Below are 20,661 nucleotides of genomic sequence, written 5' to 3'. Positions count from 1 at the left end.
TGGTTTGGGGTGAGGACAGTATTTTAGGTAGAGTAAAAGCAACACATTTAACCTTTTGCACTCGGATGTCGAGTGTGACCCGACACGGTTAGCATTAGAATAAAGGAATCGAGAAAAAAGCAAGCGAGTGCAAAGGGTTCAAGGCTTCAGATAGGAATGAGCTTTGGAGTATTTACTGAACTGAAAGAAGAAAAGTCAGTATTGTCCAGACAATAAGAAGGTCATAGAGAAAAATAAGGAGTAGATCATGTAGGAAAACCATTTAAAGGCTATAAGTGGGGAAGTTATGTATATTGACTTGCATTTTTGAAGTTCATTCTGTAGACTGGAGGGGTCAGGTACTGGGAGACTATTTAGTAGAAGACCACTGAAGTGGTCGTGATGAAAGTTGATGTTGGCTTGCAGTTGACTAACACTAGTGTAGAAGGAGAGTAGTAGTCAAATCTCACCAGTATTTAGGAGGAGAATGGCCCAATTGTGGTGATTGATTAAATATGAGGTTAGCCCTAGCCTTGTGGCTTAGTTGGTTGAGTGTTGTTCCATGCACCAAAAGGTCACCGGTTCAATTCCTGTTCAGGGCACACACCCAGGTTGTGGGCTTGATCCCCAGTAGGTGGTGTGCAGGAGGGAACCTGTTAATGTTTCTCTCTCACATTGATGTTTCTCTCTCTCCTTCTACCTTCCTCTATCAAATCAATACAAACATATTTTTAAAACATATGAGTTTAGGAAATAGGGTAAAGCTGTCAAAAGATGATGCCTAGATATGGGCAATATGTGATTAATAATATTATTACAAAGATAGGAAAAACTGCAGGAAGAGTAAATGTAGTCATAAATTTGGGACTGAATTTAAAGTGTCTATCCTATCTAATAAAAGAGTAATATGCAAATTGACCATCATTCCAACACACAAGATGGCTGCCCCCATGTGAACACAAGATGGCCAGCAGGGGAGGGCAGTTGGGAGGGACCAGGCCTGCAAGGGAGGGCATTGGGGGTGATGAAGCCTGCAGGGGAGGGCAGTTAGGGGTGACAAGGCCGGCAGAGGAGGGAAGTTGGGGGTGACCGGGCCTGCAGGGAAGGGCAGCTGGTGGGGGGACCCAGGCCTGCAGGGGAGGCCAGTTGGGGGGACCGGGCCTGCAGGGGAGGGCAGTTAGGGGCAAACAGGCTGGCAGGGGAGCAGTTAGGCATCAATCAGGCTGGCAGGGGAGTGGTTAGGGAGTGATCAGGCTGGCAGGCAAAAGCAGTTAGGGGCAATCAGGAAGGCAGGCAGGTGAGCAGGTGGGAGCCAGCAGTCCTGGATTGTGAGAGGGATCCCAGATTGGAGAGGGTGCAGGCTGGGCTGAGGGACACACACTCCCGTGCACGAATTTTGTGCACCAGGCCTCTAGTCTATATAATAATAGAGGAATATGCAAATTAGCTGGTACGCAGTAACATCACGACAGAACAACAGGGACCTGAGGCTGCATGGCGCCTGGCCGGGGCTTGATGGGGTACCTCAGGCTGTGCCCCCCGCCCCAGCGCTGGCCCAGGAGACCTCATGCCATGCCCCCCGCGCTGTGGCAGGGGACCTGAGGCTGCGCCCCTGCCCCAGCTCTAGGCCGGGGGATCTGAGTCTGTGACCCCACCCGGCACCAGGCTGGGGGACCTGAGGCTGTGCCCCCTTCCCAGAAGTCCTTGACCGGGTTGGGGCCGGCTGGGTCTGGGTCTCCTGCATTTTTGAAGTGTGTACAGGTGGTGGGCAGGGATTTGACTCTAGGTCCCACAGCGCGCCCCAGACTCTGACAGGAGGGAGATTTTCTTTTCTTTTTTTTTTCTGTGACTTTTTTATATATATATTTTATTGATTTTTTACAGAGAGGAAGGGAAAGGGAGAGAGAGTTAGAAACATCGATGAGAGAGAAACATCGATTAGCTGCCTCCTGCACACCTCCCACTGGGGATGTGCCCGCAACCAAGGTACATGCCCTTGACCGGAATCGAACCCGGGACCTTTCAGTCCGCAGGCCGACGCTCTATCCACTGAGCCACACCGGTTAGCAAGAGGGAGATTTTCATATACATTTTAATAATTTTCTTTCATCTCTGATACTTCTATTATAGAGAAAGGGCAAATAGCAATATTAAAATATTTTCTCTAATTCCCTTTTTTTTTCTAAAAATATATTTTTTATTGAATTTTTACAGAGAGGAAGGGAGAGGGATAGAGAGTTAGAAACATCGATGAGAGAGAAACATCGATGAGCTGCCTCCTGCATACCCCCTACTGGGGATGTGCCCGCAACCAAGGTACATGCCCTTGACCAGAATCGAACCTGGGACCCTTGAGTCCGCAGGCCGACGCTCTATCCACTGAGCCAAACCGGTTAGGGCTCCTCTAATTCCCTTTTAATGTGCACGAATTTCATGCACCAGGCCACTAGTGTATTATAGAAAATTTTACATATGGATCTAAGCACAAATGAATAGGTCAAATTTGTGAGTCTCTGACATATCCTACTAATTTAATTGGTGATAGATGTATGGAAAATGAATGAGATTGCCGAGTGTTTAACATGAAATGAGAAGGTATCTTAAGTCAGAGTGCTGAGGAACTTCTGCATTTAAACATTGGATAAGGTGATCAGAGAAGTACTGCCAAAATGGTAAGAGGAAAATAAGGAGAGTGAAATACTGGAAGACAAGAAATAATAGCATCTCATGGCTTATGTTTTATATACTTAATTTCTTGTTCTTATTTTTCTTTGTAATTTATTTATGTTACTACATTATATGCTGTAAGTTGGGGAGCATGACGGGGTACACAGATAATAAATACTCAAGTGTGACCTCTAGGAACATATTCTTCATAGTAAGACAATGCCATTAAACTTACTCTGTTTAGTCCTTGCTGGTGTGGCTCAGTTGGTTGTGCGTAGTAGTCCCATGCACTTAAAAGTTGCCGTTAGATTCCCTGTCAGTGTGCATGCCTGGCTTTTGGGCTTGATCCCCAGTAGGGGGGCATACCCATTGATGTTTTGCTCTCCCGTTGATATTTCTCTCTCTCCCTCTCCATTCCTCTCTCTCTATAAAAATCAATGAAAAAATCTTAAAGAGCTTACTCTGTTTATTAATTTTATAATAGTATTTGTCCTCTTGTCAATAATGAAAAGAAAGATTAGTAGTGGCTCTATGTTTATTTCTGGTTTTAAATTGGGGAGTGGTAGGCAGTTGGGATTCATGATAACTTCCGAGTACCATTGTGTGTGAATAAGAGTAACTAGAATAATTAGAGCACTTTCTTCCAGAAGGCAGGTCAGCATATGAGAGACCATGCCTTGCCACCTAAATAAAAATTAAAAATTTTTGAGTTTGGCTCTTTAAAAACAAACCAGACCTAACTGAGTAGACTAAGCCTAGCTGATCTTAGGTAGAAAGTAAAGAGGTAGAAGCAAATGTTAAAAACCATGCCCCAGTCCTATGTTTAGAGAATCTTTTTGTTTTTATTAATTTAACACTAAAAAATCTTGGCAGGAATTTAAAAGTAAGCAACAATTTACTTTGTAAAAGTTACCTGGTGCTCTGATCTCATGTCAAGGAGAATTACTTTGTGAGGAATGTTCTGAAATGTTACTCTTGGTGGCAACTAGTACAAATGTTGCTCCTACCTTTTTAATAGTTTTGAAGTTACAAGGAAGATGTTATACTTTTGTAATCTGAAAAATATCTTTGTTTCCTTTCTTTCTTTTTTTTTTAAATAGAGATGTGAACTGTGTCCTCATAAGGATGGAGCTTTAAAAAGAACAGATAATGGGGGTAAGTGCAGAGATTTTTGAAAAAATTTTTATTGAAGACTGGATTGGGAAAGTATTTTAAGGTATTTGGTAGTTTATATTATTATATAAAATTGAATAGTGTTGACCACTCAAATATTTTTATAGCAGTGAATATAATTTATGAATTATTTTTTATTGAAAACGTTTTTCTACTTTGTGGATAGAATTAAGAATTGTTTTTTTCTTAATGCAGAACAATCCACATACTTATAATTAAAATCTTGATTTTTTTAATGGATACAGTTCCTTATAGAAAGTATTTTTGAAAAATAAGCTGCTCTCTCTCTCCCTCTCTCCTCCCTCCCTTCCTCCCTCTCCCCCCCCCCCCCCCCCCAGCTAGAATTAAAATCTGTTAATCTGTTGTTTTAGACCTCTGCCCCCCTTTTGTGTATTGCAGGACAGATGATGTTTTTATTGAATGTTAATTTTAACACACTTGAGGGCCTTTTGGCTGATTCCGAAATTCTGTTGTGCTTTCGTATTTCTTATTTTCATTTCTGTTTTTAGTTATATCCCTCAGAGAAATCTGTATTTCTTTATAGCTCAGTACTATGAATTTATTAAACTGTGGCATCTGTGAAAATCAAGTAACTCATGAAGAAATTTAAAAAGTAGAGATATATTTTTCTGTAGCTAAGGTCTGGAAACAGCCCAAGTGCCCGATAGGTGAGTGGATAAAAAAAGCTATGGTACATTTATACCATGGAATACTATGCAGCAATAAAAAAGAAGGATCTCTTACTCTTTGAGATAGTATGGAGGGACCTGGAGAGTATTATGTTAAGTGGATAAACCAGTCACAGAAAGACAAGTATAACATGATCTCACTCATATGTGGAATCTAATGAATAAAATAAACTGATGAACAAAACCGATCCAGAGACATAGAAACATGGAACAGACCATTGAATCTTAGAGGGAAGGTGGATGGGAAAATATAAACCAAAGAACTTATATTCATATTAGTAGCACTGTGCGTGAATCTGTGCACCAATAGCTCGCCAGTTGCTTGCTGCTGCCCTCCAGTAGCTCTCCACCTGCTGCCCTGCCCTCCTGTAGCTCCCCTCACCCCCCCCCCCCAATAGCTTGCTGCCCTGCCCCCTCCTGTAGCTCTCTGCCACCCACTTGAAGCTCACTGCCTCACTCTCCTGCTGATCCGTGATCCGGTTGTTATGTGGTCAGTTGTTAAGCTTCACAGCATAATGACCATTTGCATATTGCATCTTTCTTATATAGGATATGCATTACCCATGGACATAGACAATAGTGTGGTGAAGGCCTGGGGTGGGGGTTGGAACTTTCAATAATAAAGAAATTTTTAAAAAGTAGAGGTATATGCCCTAACTGGCTTGGCTCAGTGGATAGAGCCTTGGCCTTCGGACTGAAGGGTCCCAGGTTTGATTCTGGTTAAGGGCATGTCCCTTGGTTGCAAGCACATCCCCAGTAGGGGGTGTGCAGGAGGCAGCTGATCGATGTTTCTCTCTCATCCACGTTTCTAACTCTCTATCCCTCTCCCTTCTTCTCTGTAAAAAATCAATAAAATAGCCCTGACCGGTTTGGCTCAGTGGATAGATCGTAAGCCTGCGGACTGGGGCTCCTGGGTTCGATTCTGGTCAAGGGCATGTATCTCAGTTGTGGGCACATCCCCAATGGAGGGTGTACAGGAGGCAGCTGATCGATGTTTCTCTTTCATCGATGTTTGTAACTATCCCTCTCCCTTCCTCTCTGTTAAAAAAAAAAATCAATAAAATGTATTTTAAAAAATCAATAAAATATATTAAAAAAAATAAAAATAAAAAGTAGAGGTATAACTTCTGTTAGTATACACTTACATTTTGGGTAGCCAACTCTAAAGTATTTTTTGTCTTTTTATTGAATTTATTTGGGTGACATTGATTAACAAAAACAGGTTTCAGATGTACAATTCTATAACACATTGTCTATGCACTGTATTGTTTGTTCACTATCCTAAGCCAAATCTCCACCGATCACCATTTATACCCCTTATACCCTCCACCTCATCCCACTTGTTTCCCCTGGCAGTCACCATGCTGTTGTCCTGTCCATGAGTTCTTTCTCTTTCCCCCTTTTGCCTTCAATCCCTACTCCCCTAGCATCTCTCATAGCTATCAGTTTTCTATCTTTGATCTGTCTCTATTTTGCTTGTTAGTTCATTTTGTTCATTAGATTCCACATATGAGTGAAATCATATGGTCTGTGTCTTTCTCTTATTGGCTTATTTCACTTAGTATATTGTTCTCTAGGTCCATCTATGCTGTCAAAAGGGTAAAATTTCCTTCTTTTTTATGGCAGAGTAGTATTCCATTGTGTATATGTACCACAGCTTTTTATCTATTCATGTATTGATGGATACTTGGGTTGCTTCAAAATCTTGGCTATCCTATCTAATAAAAGAGTAATATGCAGATTTACCATCACTCCAACACACAAGATGGCCACCCCCATATGGTCAAAGATGGCCACCCCCATGTGGACACAAGATGGCCGCCACAAGATGGCCTGCAGGGGAGGGCAGTTGGGAGGGCAATTGGGGGTGATCAGGCCTGCAGGGGAGGGCAGTTCGGGGTGACCAGGCCTGCAGGGGAGGGCAGTTGGGAGGGACCAGGCCTGCAAGGGAGGGCAGTTGGGGGGGATCAGGCCTGCAAGAGAGGGCAGTTGTGGGTGATCAGGCCAGCAGGGGAGGGCAGTTGGGAGGGACCCAGGCCTGCAAGGGAGGGCAGTTGCGAGGGACCCAGGCCTGCAGGGGAGGGCAGTTAGGGGTGACCGGGCCGGCAGGGGAGGACAGTTGAGGGCAACCGGGCCTACAGGACAGGACAGTTGGGGGGGGACCAGGCCTGCAAGGGAGGGCAGTTGGGGGAAACCAGGCCTGCAGGGAGTGCAGTTGGGGGGGACCAGGCCTGCAGGAGAGAGCACTTGGGGGTGACCAGGCCAGCAGGCGAGGGCAGTTAGGGGTGACTAGGCCTGCAGGGAAGGGCAGTAGGGGGCAACCAGGCCTACAGGGGAGGACAGTTGGGGGGGACCAGGCCTGCAGGAGAGAGCAGTTGGGGGTGACCAGGCCAGCAGGCGAGGGCAGTTAGGGGTGACCAGGCCTGCAGGGAAGGGCAGTTGGGGGCAACCAGGCCAGCAGGGGAGGACAGTTGGGGGCGACCAGGTTGACAGGGGCGGGCAGTTAGGTGTGATCAGTCCGGCAGGGGAGGGCAGTTAGGGGCAATTGGGCCAGCAGGGGAGCGGTTAGGCATCTATCAGACTGGTATGGGAGTGGTTAGGGGGTGATCCAGCTGGCAGGCAGAAGCGGTTAGCGGCAATCAGGTAGGCAGGCAGGTGAGTGGTTGGGGGCCAGCAGTCCTGTATTGTGAGAGGGATGTCCGATTGCCCGTTTATGCCCGATCCCAATATTGGGCCTAAATGGGCAGTTGGACATCCCTCTAGGAGTCCCAGATTGGAGAGGGTGCAGGCTGGGCTGAGGGACATCCTCCCCCCCGCCCTCTTGCACGAATTTCGTGCACCGGTCCTCTAGTTGTAAATAACTCTGCAATGAATGTAGGGTTGCATATATTTTTTCTAATCAGTGTTTTGGGTTTCTTTGTATATATATTTCCAGAAGTGGAATCACTGGGCCATAAAGCAGTTCCATATTTAATTTTTTGAAGTAACCCCATACCGTTTTCCACAGTTGCTGTACCAGTCTGCATTCCCACCAATAGTGCATGAGGTTTCCCTTTTCTGCACGTCTTCCCCAATACTTGTTTGTTGATTACTGATAATAACCATTCTCATAGGTGTGAGGTGATATCTCATTGCAGTTTTAATTTGTATTTCTCTGATGATTAGTGAATGACATTTAACAACTTTTATTTGTCTATTGGCCATCTATATATCCTCTTTGGAACTTTGCCCATTTTTAAATTGAATTGTTTTTTGGTGTTGAGGTTTATAAGTTCTTTAAAAATTTTGGATTTTAACCTCTTTTGAGGTCTGTTCGGGTCTAGTTAGGAACTTTATCATGTCTAGTCTGATCCTTCGCCCATTTATTAATTGGATTGTTTGTTTTTTGGTGTTGAGTTTTGTGAGTTCTATAAATTTTGGGTATTAGCCCCTTATCAGTTGTATCAGCAAATATATATTCTCCCATTGAGTGGTTATCTTTTCATTTTGTTGAAGGTGTCCTTTGCTGAGCAAAAGCTTTTTAATTTGATGTAGTCCCATTTGTTTATTTTTTCTTTTGTTTCCCTTGCCTAAGGAGATATAGTAGGAAAAAAAAATTGCTACGAGAAATGTCCGAGATTTTACTGCCTTTGTTTTCTTCCAGGATTTTTATGGTTTTGAGTCTAACATGTAAGTCTTTAATACTTTTGAGTTTATTCTTGTGTATGGTGTAAGAGTGTGGTCTAGTTTCATTGTTTTGCACATATCTTTAATATTTCTAATGCCATTTATTGAATAGATTAAAGTATTTTTGGCAAAGAATACAGTAATGGTATTAGTAAAGAAAAGGGAAAAATACAATGTTTTTCGCAATACATATATTTACATATCTTAATTTATTCTTTAAACTATATTATATAGTCACATTTTGCAAAATTTAAAAAAGTATTAACAGTCTTTCCTACTCCAGTTCACCATTTTCCTAGTTCCTCAACAACTTTCCTACCACCAAGACAATTGCTGTTATTACTTTTTTTTTTTGCATATCCTTCTTGGTCTTTTGGTATATGCAGATACATATGAATAGTCAAATATTTCCTCCAGTTTAAAAAAAAAATTGATTTTGGAGAGAGAGGAAGGGGGAGAGAAATGTTGCCTCCCTGTGCACCCCAAGAGGGGTCAACCTGCAACCTGAGTATGTGTCCTGACTGTGAATTGAACAGGTGACCTTTCAGTGCATTGGGATGACACTGAACCACACTGGCCAAGGCTCCAATTTTTATTCTGGATGAATATTACACATACTCTTACACCCTAATTATTTTCACAGAACATTTTTTTAAATTAATAAATCTTTTTTGTTCAGATTATTACAATTGTTCCTCTTTTTTCCCTCCATAGTTCCCCTCCACCAGGTTCCTACCCCACCCTCTGCCCTTACCTCCCCTCTCCCCCGCTGTCCTCCTCCATAGGTGTACGCTTTTTGTTCAATCTTTTCCCGCACCCCCCACTCCCCTTTTCCCCCGAGAATTGTCAGTCCACTCCCTTTCTATGCCCTGATTCTATTATATTCACCAGTTAATACTGTTCATCAGATTTTTTATTCTCTTGGTTTTTAGATTCATTTGTTGATAGTTACGTATTAGTTGTTCATAATTTTTATCTTTTTCTTCTTCTTCCTCTTCTTAAAGAATACCTTTCAGCATTTCATATAATTCTGGTTTGGCAGTGATGAACTCCTTTAGCTTTTTCTTATCTGTGAAGCTCTTTATCTGACCTTCAATTCTGAATGAGAGCTTTGCTGGGTAGAGTAATCTTGGTTGTAGGTTCTTGCTATTCATCACTTTGAATATTTCTTGCCACTCCCATCTGGCCTGCATAGTTTCCGTTGAGAAATCAGCTGACAATCGTATGGGTGCTCCCTTGTAGGTAACTAACTGTTTTTCTCTTGCTGCTTTTAATATTCTCTCTTTGCCTTTTGCTCTTGGCCTTTTAATTATGATGTGTCTTGTTGTGGTCCTCTTTGGGTTTTTTTGTTTGGGGTTCTGTATGCTTCTTGGACTTGTAAGTCTATTTCTTTCACCAGGTGGGGGAAATTTTCTGTCACTATTTCTTCAAATAGGTTTTCAGTATCTTTCTCTCTCTCTTCTTCTGGGACCCCCATAATTCTGATGTTGGTACGCTTGAAATTGTCCCAGAGGCTTCTTACACTATCTTCAACTTTTTGGATTCTTTTTTTGTTTTTGCTTTTCCAGAGGAGTGATTTTTTGCTTCTTGGTATTCCAAATCTTTGACTTGATTCTTGCGATCCTCTAGTCTGCTTTTAGGTCTTTGTATAATATTTTTTTATTTCAGTCAGTATATGCTTAATTTCTAGTTGATCCCTTTTCATATCCTCGGTTCTCGTTTGATCTATCAGCCTTTTCTAGGAAATTCTTGAAAAACCTTATAACCATGGTTTTGAACTCTATGTACAGTCTTTTGGTTTCCTCCATTTCTTTAAATTGTGGCCTGCCTCTTAGTCTCCGCATTTTAGATGCTTCCCTGAATTGATGGAGTTGCCTTGTGTGTTAGGTGTCCTAGCAGGGCCCAGTAGCTCAGCCTCCCCAGTTCTCTGTGGTGGATCCTCTTGTTGCACCCCTTTGTGGGCTGTATGTGCAGTCTTGTTGTAGTTAAGCCATGCTTGTTGTTGGTATCACTGGGGGGAGTTGATCTCCAAGCCAGTTGGCTGTGAGGATCAGCAGTGTCTCTGCTGGGAGAGCTTCTGTGCTAAACTTGGATGGGGCGGAGTCTCAGGGTGGAGCAGACAAGCTTTGGTTTTCCGTCAGCCTCGCCCTAAGAGGGCCGGTTTCTCTGTGCCCAAAACAATGGCTGCGCACCTCTGAGAGAAGGCAGCTCTCGAGCCTCGCCCGCTGCCAAACAGACCATTTTCTCCCCGTCCGTAGCTGGATTTCAGTGCAGTCAGGAGGTTTTGTTTTTCTCCCAAACGAAAAGGCTAGCCACTCGTCTGCTGCCCTCCCTCTCTGCGCGCTGCAAGCAAGCCAGCGCGTATTCAGCCACCCGCCCTTCCCGCGCTCATGGATCTCCGCACCTCCACAACTCCTGAGGCTCAGTGTCCCCCTCTCTTTTTTTCTAGTTGTAGGTTTTCCACTCTGCCAGCTTTCTGGTGGTTCTGGACGGTGTGTGCTCTGTTTTCCAGTTGTAGTTTTAAAATTGTTGTGGTAGGCAACAATTAGGTGTTTACCTTATGTCGCCATCTTGGTTTCTCTCACAGAACATTTTATCTCTATTATCAGTATAGATACAAGAGCTTTCTTTTTTTTTACCCTGTTATACAATTAGTCACCAATTGATGGACTTTGTAATCTTCTGCTTTTATGACTAACTAGAGGCCCGATGCACAAAATTCGTGCAAGAATAGGCCTTCCTTCCCCCAGCTGCCGGCACTGGCTTCCCTCTGGCACCCGGGACCAGGGCGTCCCTCCGGCCGCTGGCAGGCACCTGGGACCCGAGCTTTCCTCACAGCCCTGGCTTCATCGGGAAGGTTGTCTGGTCTAATTAGCATATTACGCTTTTATTATTATAGACTAGAGGCCCAGTGCACGAATTTGTGCACCAGTGTGGTCCCTTGGCATGGCTTGTGGGATCAGGCCGAAGCCAGCTCTCTGACATCTCTTGAGGGGTCATGGATTGTGAGAGGGTGCAGGCCAGAATGAGGGACCCACCGGTGCATGTTCGGGGCTGGGGAAGGACATGGGAGGTTGGCCAACTGGGAGGGACTACGGGAGGGCTCCAGGGTGTGTCCTGTGTGTCTCGCTTAGTCCTTATCGGCTGGACCGCAGCAGCAGGCTAACCTACCATTTGGAGCATCTGCTTCCTGGTGGTCAGTGCACGTCATAACGACTGGTCGACCGGTCGACCGGTCGACTGACTCCTGGTGGTCAGTGCACATCATAGCGAGCAGTTGAGTGGCCTTAGCATATCATTAGCATATTATGCTTTGATTGGTTGAATGGACGACCAGACGACCAGACACTTAGAATATTAGACTTTTATTATATAGGATATTTTTATATGTGCCATTTTGCTTGTATGCAAGTACATCTGTAAGATTATTAATTCTCAGAAGTGGAACTGTAGGGTCAAAGGGATTTTACAATTAATTTTGGTAGATAATTCCAAATTATTCTCCCTAGTGTTTGTACCAAATTATGTGCCCAGCAACAATAAACCATACAAGCTGTTTTCTACGCCATTGGTAATCCAATAGGTGGAAATTGGTGTCTTGAGCATGTACTTTTACATTTCCCTTTTTTATAAGTAATTCTGACCATCTTTTCATACTTTATTTATTTATTTATTTATTATTTTTTAAAAATAAATATTTAATGTTCAGATTATTACAGGTGTTCCTCTCCCCCCCCATAGCTCCCCTCCACCTGATTCCCCACCCCACCGCATACCCTTACCCCCCCCCCCCCCCGCCACTGTCTTCATCCATAGGTGTAAGATTTTTGTCCAATCTCTTCCTGCACCCCTCAGACCCCCTTCCCCCTGAGAATTGTCTGTCGCCTTCCTTTCTATGTCCCTGATTCTATATAATTTTTACTTTTACCTTTTTTTTCTTCTTCCTCTTCTTAAAGAATACCCTTCAGCATTTCATGTAATCCTGGTTTGGTGGTGATGAACTCCGTTAGCTTTTTCTTATCTGTGAAGCTCTTTATCTGACCTTCAATTCTGAATGATAGCTTTGCTGGGTAGAGTAATCTTGGTTATAGGTTCTTGCTGTTCATCACTTTGAATATTTCTTGCCACTCCCGTCTGGCCTGCATAGTTTCTGTTGAGAAATCACTGACAGTCATATGGGTACTCCCTTGTAGGTAACTAACTGTTTTTCTCTTGCTGCTTTCAAGATTCTCTCTTTGTCTTTTGCCCTTGGCATTTTAATTATGATGTGTCTTGGTGTGGTCCTCTTTGGATTCCTTTTGTTTGGGGTTCTGTGCACTTCCTGGACTTGTAAGTCTATTTCTTTCACCAGGTGGGGGAAGTTTTCTGTCATTATTTCTTCAAATAGGTTTTCAGTATCTTGCTCTCTCTCTTCTTCTGGCACCCCCAAAATTCGGATGTTGGTACGCTTAAAGCCGTCCCAGAGGCTCCTTACGCTATCCTTACACTTTTGGATTCTTCTTTCCGCCTCTCTGGTTGGGTGTTTTTTGCTTCCTTATGTTCCAGATCTTTGGTTTGACTCTTGTGGTATGGTGATCTACAGTTGAGTTTCTGTATATTCTTTATTTCAGACAGTGTATGCATAATTTCTGACTGGTCCTTTTCCATTTTTTTGGTATTCTCATTAAGGTCCTTGAAGGTCTCTTCAAGTTTCTCAGTGGTTTTTAGAAGATTCTTGAGTAACCTTATAAATGTGGTTCTGAACACTGTGTCGTCCAGTAGTTTACTTTCCTCCATCTCTTTTATTTGTGACCTGCTTCGGTGTCTCCGCATTATGGCTGCCTCCCTGTGTTGATGGAGTGGCTTTGTGTGGTAGGTGACCTATAGGGGCCGGTAGCTCAGTTTCTCCAATCTCCCTTGGTGGTCGCTCTTGGTACCCCCTTTTGTGGGCTGAGTGCAAAGTCTTGGTGTTGTTAAGCATTGATTTCTGTTGGTACACTGGGAGGATTTGACCTCCAGGCCAATTGGCTATGAGGATCAGCTGTGTCTACGCCGGAAGACACCCTTATTCAACTAGACTTGCAAAATTGTAAAAGCCTCTGTGCTCAGCTTGGATGGGGTGGAGTTTCAGGGTGGAGCCTACAGCTTTGGCTTCCCGTCAGCCCCGCCCTATGAGGTTCCTGGGTCTCAGTGTCCCTCTGTACTCACTGCAAGCACCTCTGAGAGAAAGGCGCCCTGGAGTTTTGTCCGCTGCCAAACAGTCTAGTCTCTCCCCCAATGAATCTGGATTCCCAGATTCTCGCCCGGAACTGGGGTTCAGTGCAGTCGGAGCTGGGGTTCAGCGCAATCTGGAGTTTTTATCTCCTTCCCGCTAGAGAACACTGGCCAGGCACTCAGCCGCCCCGTCCTCTCCGGCTCCGTCCTCCCCGCACACACGCGCGCCCGTGTCTGTGCCCGTGTCTCCATACCTCAGGCTTTTATGTCTCCTCTGAATTTCCTTGTGGTTTTGTCTTTCCTTCTAGTTGTGGGCGTTTCAGTCAGCCAGCTTTCCTGTGATTCTGGATGATGTCCGTTTTGACCATTAGTTGTATTTTAGAAATTGTTGTGTGAGGCTGCAGATTAGGTGTTTACCTATGCCGCCATCTTGGTTTCTCTCCATCTTTTCATACTTTAAAGAGCAATTTGTTCTCTTTTGTGGTCTGTTCATATACTTTTTGTTTGGTGATCTGTTTTTTCCCTTTTTTAAAAAATATGTTTTTATTGATTTCTCAGAGGAAGGAAGGGAGAGGGGGAGAGAGAGATAGAAACAATCAATAATGAGAGGGAATCATTGGTTGCCTGCCTCTGGCACACTCTCCACTGGGGCTTGAGCCCACATGCCTGGGATTCGAACCGTCACCTCCCTGGTTCATAGGTCCACACTCAACCACAGCCATTGCAGCCAGGTGAGGACCTATGTATTTTTAGTTAATTATTACTCCTGGCTTGCAGCCCTTCATGTTGTTGTGAAAGGTGGTGAACTAGTTCCTTTCTACCTTGGTTGTCTGTGAACATAAAACTCTGTCCTTCCAGCCTTCTGAGTTTGTCAAAAGCAGCTTTTCCCTTTCTGCTGCTTTCTCTAAAATAGGCAAATATCCCCTGGGTGGCGAACGTAGCTGAAAGCTACACAACAACCTGGATTTTTATCCCTTTCCAATTTTGAATCATTAACTCCTCACTATCACATCAGCTCTTTGATATCTTCAGGCACATTTTGAGAATTAAAATAAATATTTAATATCAATTATTAGAGTATTTTTTAAAAATACGTTTTTATTGATTTCAGAGAGGAAGGGAGAGGGAGGGAGAGAGAGAGAGAAATATCAGTGATGAGAGAGAATCATTGATTGGCTGCATCCTGCCCGCCCCGTACTGGGAATCAAGCCCACAACCCAGGCATGTGCCCTTGAACGGAATTGAACCCAGGTCCCTTCATTCTGCAGGCTGATGTGCTATCCGCTGAGCCAACCCAGCTAGGGCAATTATTAACAGTATTTTAAGTGAAATATTAAAATAATTAATGCTAATAGTAAAATATCAATTTAAAAATATTGACATTAATATAAAAGTAAACAATTTAATGTTGACATTCAAGATTAAATTATTAAATTTTTTATTTTAGATATTCAACTATAAAAATTCTTATTTTTACAGTCATTCTCAGAAGTAGTGTTGATCTGAATTATTTATAAGAAGTCAGTCAGTGCCAGAATCTGAATTTTAAAATGTTTCCCTTATTTGTGTTACTATGCATTCAACTAGAGGAATGATTAAGAGTACTTTATTAGTAGTGTTTTGACTATTCAGTCAATAATGAGATTTTATTTTGGTGTATCTTTGCTTAAGTAAGCACTTAATGGATCTCTTTAGAAGGTCACTAATTTTATGTATGTTTGAAAAAGCTTCATTGAAAACTGGAAAACGATGTTATTTTTATTTATTTATTTCAGGTTGGGCTCATGTGGTTTGTGCCCTGTATATTCCAGAGGTACAATTTGCCAATGTTTCTACAATGGAACCAATTGTTTTACAGTCTGTTCCACATGATCGTTATAATAAGGTACAGTAGATATTATTCTATTGATGTTTGCATATAATTTTTTTTTGTTTTGAAGCTGGGAAGTGTAAAGGAATTTTTTAAATTTTGTTTTATTATAGGCCTACATTAGATAATTTAAATTATAGGTCTTCATCAAATTCCAAAGTATAATTACTCTGATAAACTACAATTATTAAAATACATTATTAAGGTCACAGGAGTACAAACAAGTAAACAAATAAAACTATATTACCTTTTTATATGAATCTAGGTATTTAATATTCTAACATTTATATGACATTTTAGTCCTTATGGATTTGTCCTTTAAGAATTATTGAAATTCTGTGTTCTTTCAGATAGCAAGGTTCTATTAAGTTTGAATTAATCACTATTTGGCATAATACTCATTATGATATCATACATCCTTTCTTAAAAGATAATCCTGTTGCACAATATTTCTTGCTACTCTGCTTTCCTCAAATTATTTTCTACCACCACAATAGGATATTTGTTGTTAGCTTTTTTAAAACCTTAGTTAATGTTTGCTTTTTTCTCTTATATATTTTTTAAAATTCATAAATATATATTATTGTTTGATTCTCTTTTGCATGTTAGATGATTTTTCCATTACCCAGTTCGCCTTTTAGTGTTACCATTTATTTAAATTACCTGTTGATTTATTCCATCAGTGGGAGAAAGTATTACTGCAGCCAGTTCTAAGGTTTTAGAAAATTTTTATTAAACATAATGCAGATTTAACATTTAAAAATTCTGAAAATACAGAAAGATAAATAGAAAAGTTCAAAACAAAAATCATCCTAAATCTTCTCATTCAGATCCTTCTAGATTTTTTTGTGTGCATTTTTATGTATACAATATTGGATTATATTGATTATACTGTATTTTTTAAAAAAATTATTAACCTGAACATCTTTTTGTATCAATCAATTATATTTTTGCTATTATTTGTAGTGGATATTTAGCATGCAATATAGAGTATTATTATTTTTGATAAACTGCAATTTAATTAAGGAACCCCCATATTGTTGGAAGTACCTCATTTGATGTTGGCATGCACACACCAACATAATTTTTGTGTAAAGGGTATATGCATTTTGGAAGCTTCAAAAAGTATATTGTGTGAAATTAAAATACATTAAAATAATACATCACAAGCAAGTGGGGTTTATTACAGGGGCTCAAGGTAACTTCAACATATAAATTGATCAGTGTCACACACCACATTAACAAACATAAAGGGTAAAAATTATATGAGCATATCAATAGATGCAGAAAAGGCATTTGATAAGATACAATATCCATTTATGATTAAAACACTCACTACTATGGGTATAGAAGGGAAGTATCACAACATAATAAAGGCCATATATGACAGATCCTCAGCTATTATCATACTCATTGCTGAAGAACAATAAATTTTTCCTCTAAGATCATGAACAAAACAAGGATGCCCACTCTTACCACTGTTATTCAACATAGCATTGGAAATGTTAGCCAGAGCAGTCAGGCAAGAAAAAGGAATAAAAGGCATCTAAATTGGGAATGATGAAGTAAAATTTTCACTTATTGCAGATGACATGATTCTTTATATAGAAAGCCCTAAGGACTCCACCATAAAACTATTAGAAACAATAAACGAATACAGTAAAGTTGCAGGATACAAAATCAATGTACTAAATTATATTGTGTTCCTATATACTAACAATTAAATTTCAGAAAAAGAAATGAAAAAATTCCTTTTGCAATCAACACTGAAAGAATAAAATACCTAAGAATAAACTTACCAAAGGATGTGAAGGATCTATATATATGCTTCCCTTTCTTTGTATTTTCTTCAATTTATATTATTTTATTTTTTAAATGATTCTTTATTGTTGAAAGTATTACCTATGTCCCCTTTTCCCCCAATGACCCCCTCCAGCTTTCATGTTTCCATGTCTCTGTATTTTTTTTTTCCAATATATTTTTTATTTCACAGCGGAAGGGAGAGGGAGGGAGAGAGAGAGAGAGAGAGAGAGCGCGAGAGCGAGAGAGAGAGAGAGAGAGAGAGAAACATCAGTGATGAGAGAGAATCATTGATTGGCTGCCTTCTACCTGCTCCACATTGGGGTTCGAACCCACAACCTGGGCATGTGCCCTTACTGGAAATCAGACTGACTTCCTGGTTCATAGGTTGATGTTCATAAGGCTGAGCCACACCTTATTTAATAATAAGACATAATTATTAAAATAAATTGAAGAAGGTACAAGGAAAGGGAAAGGTACTCCATTTTCATGGATAGAAGAATCAATTTAGTTAAAATGGCCATATTATCCAAAGCAATATACAGACTTAATGCAATCCCCATCAATAATTCCAGTGGCATTTAAAAAAAATGTATATATGTATATATATATTATTAATTTGAGAGAGGAAGGGAAAGAGAGAGGGATAGAAACATCCATTATGAGAGAGAATCATGGATTGACTGCCTCCTGCACGCCCTTTACTGGGGATTGAACCTGCAACCCGGGCATGTGCCCTGACTGGGAATTGAACCCCGAACTCCTGGTTCCTAGGTCGACTCTCAACCAGTGAGCCATGCCAGCCGGGCTCCAGTGGCATTTTTAAAAGAAATAGAACATGATTTTGTGGAATTATAGAAGACCTTGTATAGCCAAAGCAATCCTGAGAATAAAGAACAAAGCCAGAGGTTTCACATTCCCTGACTTTAAATTAATACTACGAAGTGACAATACTCAAAATAGCATGGTTTTGGCAGAAGAATAGACACACTTAACAATGGAACAGAATGGAGAGTCCAGAAATAAATTCACATATATATGAGTAAATAATTTTTGACAAAGGAGCCACAATCGTAAGTGGAGAAAAGAAAGTCCCTTCAATAAATGGTGCTGGGAAAATTGCAAGAATGGAAGAAGATATTTGCAAACAAGACCTCCAATAAGGAGTTTATATCCAAAATATTTAAAGAACTTTATAAGTCAACCAAAACAATCAATCCAATTAAAAAATGGGCAGAGGACCTGAATAGAAACTTCTCCCAAGAAGACATACAAATGGCCAAAAGATATATGAAAAGATGTGTAATTTCACTAACTATTATGGAAATGCAAATTAAAACTACAATGAAATACCACCTCACACCTTGTTTGATTGACTATTTTCAACAAGACAAATAATAAGTGTTGGAGAAGTTATGGAACACTTGTATACTGCTGATAGGAATGTAAACTGGTACAGCCACTGTGGGAAACAGTATCGAGATTCCTCAAAAAATTAAGAATAGAGTTACCATATGACCCAGTTAACCCTCTTCTGGGTATCCGAAAAATTTGAAAACATTTATTCAGAAAGATATATGTATCCATATCTTCATTGCAACATTATTCACTATGGCCCAGATATGGAAACAAGGAAAGTGTCCTTCGCTAGATGATTGGATAAATAAGATGTGGTATATATGTATATGCAATGGAATACTACTTAGCCATAAGAAAAGATAAAATACTGTAATTTGCGACAACAGATGGATCTTGAGAATATCATGCCAAGCGAAATAAGTCAGGTAAAAAAGACAACAATGATATGATTTCGCTATCAAATAAGACAAAAAGTCATAGATACAGATAATGATATGGTGACCAGCAGTGGGAAAGGGATTTGCGGGGGAGGTAGAAAAGGGTAAAGGGGGTCAAATTTGTAGTGATGGAAGGAGACTTCACCTTGGGTTGACTTTCTCCTACATGACCAGAATGTGGCCATCAAAACCAAGAAATTAACATTTGTGCATTATTTCTGTACTAGAGGCCTGATGCATGAAATTCATGCACTTGGGGGTGTCCCTCAGCCTGGCCTGCACCCTCTCACAGTCGGGGAGCCTTCAGGGGATGTCTGACTGATGGCTTAGGCCCGCTCCCTGCTGCCAAAGAGGCGGGTCAGACATCCTTAGCACTGCCGAAGAGGTGGAAGAGGCCCCAACCATCACTGCTGCACTCACCAGCCATGAGCCCAGCTTCTGGCTGAGTGGTGTTCCCCCTGTGGGAGTGCACTGACCACCAGAGGGCAGTTCCTGCATTGAGCATCTGCCCCCTGGTGGTCAGTGCACGTCATAGTGACAGTCATTCCGCTGTTTGGCCAATTTGCATATTAGCCTTTTATTATATAGGATACTCCACAGATCTCATCATTATTTCTCAAATTTTTTCAAAAATTTCCAGTATTGTCTTTCATAGCCAAAAGATTGCAGAATGCATTTTGTCTCTTTAAGTCTCCTTTAATCTGAAAATAGTAACTCGCTTTTTCCCTGTGTTTTTAATTTTTTTTTAAACTTCAGAAGATTGCAGGCAGATATTTTAATACAATGTCCCTCTATTTGGATTTTTTTCTTTTTTTGGTTTCATCATGATTAAATTCAGATTATATGTTTTTGGCAGGAATATCACGGAAGTGATGCTGAGTTCTTCTCATTACATCTTAGCAGGTGGTACATGATTTTAGTTTTTTCCATTACTGGTGATGTTACCTTGATCACTTGGTTAAGGTGATGCCTGTAAGATTTCTCCATTGGAAGGTTAATCTTTTCCCCCTTTATAATCAATAATTTTGCATTTTGTGGGAAGTACTTTGTATGTAAATATCTTATTCCTTATGCCTTTTACCCACTAATTCTAGCATCCATTATTGTTTCTTAGGTTAATTGACTTATTACTATGATAAATAGCAAGTGGTGCTTTTCTAATTCCATAATTTATTTTACATTCATCCGTTGGCATTCCACTTTAAGAAAAAGATTTCTTCTCTTTCCAATTGTTTATATTAGTATTGACTAATATGGACTGTGTCACTATTTTATTTTAATGGGTCATTTTTCATTACTTATGTTTATTTTGATGCTCCTATTACCTCAGGTTTGGCTGGTTCCTCTACAAGCTGTTTTCTTTGTTTTTGACATGTTTCTACCATTCTCTGAGCAGTTCTTTACATCTGACACAATAGTATATTTCAGATTTCTGTTGTTTCATTCCTGCCCTAGCCCTGGAATCACCATTTCTCCTTTTAGGTGAGAATCGATTTAGAAACCAACATGGGCACCAAGTGTGCTTATTGTTATTAGGATATTGCTACTCACAAACACATTTTTAAAAAATAATAACTCTTTATTGTTCAGATTATTACAGGTGTTCCTCTTTCCCCTCCCCCCCCATAGCTCCTCTCCACGTGATTCCCCACACCACCCCATACCTTTACCCCCCGCCACTGTCTTCATCCATAGGTGTAAGATTTTTGTCCAATCTCTTCCTGCACCCCTCAGACCCTCTTCCCCCTGAGAATTGTCTGTCCCCTCCCTTTCTATGTTCCTGATTCTATTATATTCAGCAGTCCATTCTGTTCTTCAGATTTTTTTA

At 41.0% G+C, this 20,661-nt stretch overlaps 1 protein-coding gene across 9 annotated transcripts in view; it reads left to right on the top strand.

Annotated features, from left to right (window-relative positions):
• MLLT10 (MLLT10 histone lysine methyltransferase DOT1L cofactor) overlaps positions 1 to 20,661 on the top strand; it is a 233,296-nt gene that overhangs the window by 54,050 nt on the left and 158,585 nt on the right. For 8 of the 9 annotated variants that reach the window (XM_079770544.1, XM_079770543.1, XM_079770538.1 and 5 more), the window contains exons 4-5: positions 3,747 to 3,801; positions 15,143 to 15,252. In XM_079770544.1, the coding sequence (XP_079626670.1) occupies positions 3,747 to 3,801; positions 15,143 to 15,252 (165 nt within the window). The remainder of the gene's footprint in view (positions 1 to 3,746; positions 3,802 to 15,142; positions 15,253 to 20,661) is intronic. The other variant, XM_079770542.1, reaches the window with a different exon arrangement.

The sequence above is a fragment of the Cnephaeus nilssonii genome, assembly GCF_951640355.1.
Source record: "Cnephaeus nilssonii genome assembly, chromosome: 1".
Classification (NCBI taxonomy): Eukaryota; Metazoa; Chordata; class Mammalia; order Chiroptera; family Vespertilionidae; genus Cnephaeus; species Cnephaeus nilssonii.
Note: the sequence above shows the minus strand (reverse complement) of the source record. Positions and strands in the feature narration are given on the sequence as shown.